Source organism: Babylonia areolata, chromosome 21, assembly GCF_041734735.1.
Source record: "Babylonia areolata isolate BAREFJ2019XMU chromosome 21, ASM4173473v1, whole genome shotgun sequence".
Lineage (NCBI taxonomy): Eukaryota > Metazoa > Mollusca > Gastropoda > Neogastropoda > Buccinidae > Babylonia > Babylonia areolata.
In genome coordinates this window covers 25,415,275-25,420,274 of record NC_134896.1, presented here as the reverse complement: position 1 = coordinate 25,420,274, position 5,000 = coordinate 25,415,275, and the positions used below count along the sequence as shown (strand labels likewise).

Genomic DNA, 5,000 nt, shown 5'->3' with positions numbered 1-5,000 from the left:
GGTTTGAAGAGGACATGAAGGCGGTGCTGGACAAAGTGGGAGCGGATTTCCCCTATCACTATTCCGCCATACACCACAGTGTGGGCCGACTGCGAGGAGATGAAAAAGGGGTCAGCCGTTGGCGGTGGTCTCTGCCTTCACCTCCATTCTGTCTGTCACTCTGTCTGTCTCTCTGTCTGTTACTCTGTCTGTCTCTCTGTTCCCCTGGCCCTGTCTGTCTCTGTTTCTCTGTCTGTTACTCTGTCTGTCTCTGTTTCTCTGTCTGTTGCTCTGTCTGTCTCTCTGTCCCTGTCTGTCACTCTGTCTGTCTCTCTGTCCCTGTCTTGTCATTCTGTCTCTGTTTCTCTGTCTGTTGTTCTGTCTGTCTCTCCGTCTGTTACTCTGTCTGTCTCTCTGTCCCTGTCTGTCACTCTGTCTCTGTCACTCTGTCTTTCTCTCTGTTTCTCTGTTTGTCTCTGTCTCTGTCCTTGTCTGTCTCTCTGTCTGTGTCTTCTGTAGTTGTAACTGATGTTTGTAGTTTCAGTTTCAAAATCGGTTTCTCAAGGAGGCGTCACTGCGTTCGCACAAATCCATGTACGCTGCACCACATCTGCAAGGCAGATGCCCAACAAGCGGCATTGCTTAACGCGCTTAGCGCATGCGTGCATATTTGTGTAGTTGAGTGCATGCGTGTATATTTGTGTAGTTGAGCGCATGCGTGTATATTTGTGTAGTTGAGTGCATGCGTGTATATTTGTGTAGTTGAGCGCATGCGTGTATATTTGTGTAGTTGAGTGCATGTGTGTATATTTGTGTAGTTGAGCGCATGCGTGTTGAGTGCATGCGCGTATATTTGTGTAGCTGAGTGCATGCGTGTATATTTGTGTAGTTGAGTGCATGGGTGTACATTTGTGTAGTTGAGCGCATGCGTGTATATTTGTGTAGTTGAGCGCATGCGTGTATATTTGTGTAGCTGAGTGCATGCGTGTATATTTGTGTAGTTGAGCACATGCGTGTATATTTGTGTAGTTGAGTGCATGCGTGTATATTTGTGTAGTTGAGCGCATGCGTGTATATTTGTGTAGTTGAGCGCATGCGTGTATATTTGTGTAGTTGAGCGCATGCGTGTATATTTGTGTAGTTGAGCGCATGCGTGTTGAGTGCATGCGTGTATATTTGTGTAGTTGAGTGCATGTGTGTATATTTGTGTAGTTGAGTGCATGCATGTATATTTGTGTAGTTGAGTGCATGTGTGTATATTTGTGTAGTTGAGTGCATGCGTGTATATTTGTGTAGTTGAGCGCATGCATGTATATTTGTGTAGTTGAGCGCATGCGTGTATATTTGTGTAGTTGACCGCATGCGTGTATATTTGTGTAGCTGAGTGCATGCGTGTATATTTGTGTAGTTGAGCGCATGCGTGTATATTTGTGTAGTTGAGTGCATGCGTGTATATTTGTGTAGTTGAGCACATGCGTGTATATTTGTGTAGTTGAGTGCATGCGTGTATATTTGTGTAGTTGAGCGCATGCGTGTATATTTGTGTAGTTGAGCGCATGCGTGTTGAGTGCATGCGTGTATATTTGTGTAGTTGAGTGCATGCGTGTATATTTGTGTAGTTGAGTGCATGCGTGTATATTTGTGTAGTTGAGTGCATGCGTGTATATTTGTGTAGTTGAGTGCATGCATGTATACCTGTGTAACCTATCCGAGTGGATTTCTCCCACTACAGAATTTTGCCAGGTGTCAAAACTCTCGTTGCTATGGGTTCTTATTCAGTGCGCCAAGTTGATATTGATATTGCTATTTATATAGCGCCTATCCTCGGTCAGAGACCAAGCTCTAAGCGCTTTACACACACGGAGTCGTTTACACAACAGGCTGCCTACCTGGGTAGAGCCGACTGACGGCTGCCGTTGGGCGCTCATCATTCGTTTCCTGTGTCATTCAATCAGATTTCAGGCACGCACGCCTACACACTGAGACAAACATGTAACATTTAACATTTTACGTGCATGACCGTTTTGTTTATTTACCCCGCCATGTAGGCAGCCATACTCCGTTTTCGGGGTTGTGCATGCTGGGTATGTTCTTGTTTCCATAACCCACTGAACACTGACATGGATTACAGGATCTTTAACGTGCGTATTTTGATCTTCTGCGTGCGTGTACACACGAAGGGGGTTCAGGCACTGGCAGGTCTGCACATATGTTGACCTGGGAGATCGGAAAAATCTCCACCCTTTACCCACCAGGCGCCGTCACCGAGATTTGAACCCGGGGCCCTCAGACTGAAAGTCCAACGCTTTAACCACTCGGCTATTGCGCCCGTCAAGTGCAACTGAACATTGGAAACCACCCACCCACCCAAGTGCGTGCAAGGCCTGGTTTATCTTCTCATCCAAACGACCAGACGCACGCTCAGTTCGATTTTCCACCAGTCAATCATGGGAGAAAGGGCGAGAGCGGGATTCGAACCCAGGCCCTCACGGACTCTGTATTGTAATTTCGTGTTTTTTTCTGTTTTTAAAAAAAATTTTTATTATTATTCTTTTTTCTCGAAACTTCAAACATTCAGAACATTAATTTTGTTTTGTTTGTTTTCTGTTTTCTGCTTCTGACAGTCATGGTGGAAGCCAGCCGGTTGGGATACAGTTCCATGCACTAAGTGGAAAGTCCTTGCGTTTTTGGCGTAAGTTTTCTGTCATCCAAATGATTATGATTATATATATATATATATATATATGTGTGTGTGTGTGTGTGTGTGTGTGTGTGTGTGTGTGTGTGTGTGTGTGTGTGTGTGTGTGTGTGTGTTGTGTTGACGCGCGCCCAGTGTAAATGTTTGTGCGTGCCTGCGTATGAGGGTGTGTGCGTTCGCGTGTGTGATTGTATGTGTAAGGAGGCGGGGATGCGCACGGGTGTGTGCGCATGCGCGCGCATGTGCGTGTGTGTGTGTGTGTGTGTGTGTGTGTGTGTGTACGTTCGCGCGCGCCCATTATGTGTGTGTGTGTGTGTGCGTGTGTGTGTACCCCCACCTCACAGCGTTTCATTACAAACGGACCATGAGACCATACTAAAAAAAAAAAAAAAAAAAAAAAAAAATTCCAACTGATGATTAATGTCTTACCCCTCACCCCCCCCCCCCTTACCACTACCACCCCAACCATGCCGCTCCTTCCACCTCCCACCCCCACCCCTCACCCCCCACCTCCCACCACCCCCCGCCCCCCCCATCCCAACCCACACACACACACACACTTGGCAGATGCATGGGCTTGAACTGCGCCAAGGCCAGCAACCAGAGGAAGTGCATGAACGAGAACTGCCATCGCAATCTCTACGGACCTTTCTACGGCCTGTCCCAGAACTGCCGGAGCTGTATGTCCGTCGCCTCTTCTGGGGCCACCAGCATCCTGGACAAGTGTGCCAGGACCTTCAAGAAGTTCAACCGCGTCAACAGACCGGTACTTTTTGAAGGGAGGGAGGAAGGGAGGGAGGGAGGGGGCCAGGAAGGGAGGGAGTGAGGGAGGGAGGGAGTGAGGGAGGGAGGAAGGAAGGTGTCGTGTTGGTGTTGTGTTTGTATTTGTGTTGGTATTGTGTTTGTATTGATGTTGGTGATGTGTTGGTGTTGGTGTTTGTGTTGGTGTTTGTGTTTGTGTTTGTGTTGGTGTTGGTGTTTGTGTTGGTGTTGGTGTTTGTGTTGGTGTTGGTGTTTGTGTTGGTGTTGTGTTGGTGTTGGTGTTTGTGTTGGTGTTTGTGTTGGTGTTTGTGTTTGTGTTTGTGTTGGTGTTGGTGTTTGTGTTTGTGTTTGTGTTGGTGTTTGTGTTGGTGTTTGTGTTGGTGTTGGTGTTTGTGTTGGTGTTTGTGTTTGTGTTTGTGTTGGTATTGGTGTTTGTGTTTGTGTTGGTGTTTGTGTTTGTGTTGGTGTTGGTGTTTGTGTTGGTGTTTGTGTTGGTGTTGGTGTTTGTGTTTGTGTTTGTGTTGGTATTGGTGTTGGTGTTTGTGTTGGTGTTTGTGTTTGTGTTGGTATTGGTGTTGGTGTTTGTGTTGGTGTTGGTGTTTGTGTTGTGTTGGTGTTGGTGTTTGTGTTTGTGTTGGTGATGTGTTGCTCTGCACTATACAACACTTCACTGTATTGAGTTGTGTTAATGTTGAATTGTGTTGAGTTGTGTTGTTTTATGTTGTGTTGCTCTGAACTGCCTTGTGTTCTATTACAACGCATCATTGCAATACAATGTATTGCATCGTTTTGTATTGTATTGTATTGTATTGTATTGTATTGACACTGTATTGAATTGTATTGTCTTGCTTTTTTTGTTGTTGTTGTGTTTGTCACGTAAGATTTCTCTGTGTGAAATTCAATACTATATCATGCCACTTCACACCAAACCAAACCACCACCACCACCAACAACAACAACAACACTATGATAACAACAACGCAACAACAACAACAGCAGCACCACCACCACCAACAACAACAACACAACAATAATACAACACAACAACAACAACAACAACAACGCAACAACAACAACACCACCACCACCACCACCACCACCACCACAACAACAATACTACAACACAACAACAACAACAACAGCAGCACCACCACCACCACCAACAACAACACAACAATAATACAACACAACAACAACAACAACAACACAACGCAACAACAACAACACCACCACCACCACCACCACAACAACAACAACAACAATAATACAACACAACAACAACAACAACAACAACACGTGCTGAAACATGCTCCTGGTTGTGGCAGGGCCTTCTGGTGCTGAGCAAAAAGCCGCTGAGTGACGTGCAGTACGTCAACTTCCACCACGGCTTCCCGGTGCTGCTGGAGAGGGGCTACATCCAAGCCAAGGTGAAGAAGGAACAAGTCAGTCACAGTAGGCATCCTTCAGTCTCGGAAGACTATGGAGTTGCGCTCTAGGTGTTCATTCTGGTACAGCGTCGGGTGTGGCTGGCCAGTCCGACGCGGGAATGACAGTCCCTGTG

General features: G+C 46.2%; 1 protein-coding gene across 1 annotated transcript in view; it reads left to right on the top strand.

Annotated features, from left to right (window-relative positions):
* The window catches only part of LOC143296058 (uncharacterized), a 26,259-nt gene that overhangs the window by 11,580 nt on the left and 9,679 nt on the right, over window positions 1-5,000 (top strand). Inside the window, exons 3-6 of the mRNA XM_076607808.1 lie at window positions 2-110; window positions 2,604-2,671; window positions 3,245-3,443; window positions 4,765-4,866. Coding sequence (XP_076463923.1) covers window positions 2-110; window positions 2,604-2,671; window positions 3,245-3,443; window positions 4,765-4,866 — 478 coding nt within the window. The remainder of the gene's footprint in view (window position 1; window positions 111-2,603; window positions 2,672-3,244; window positions 3,444-4,764; window positions 4,867-5,000) is intronic.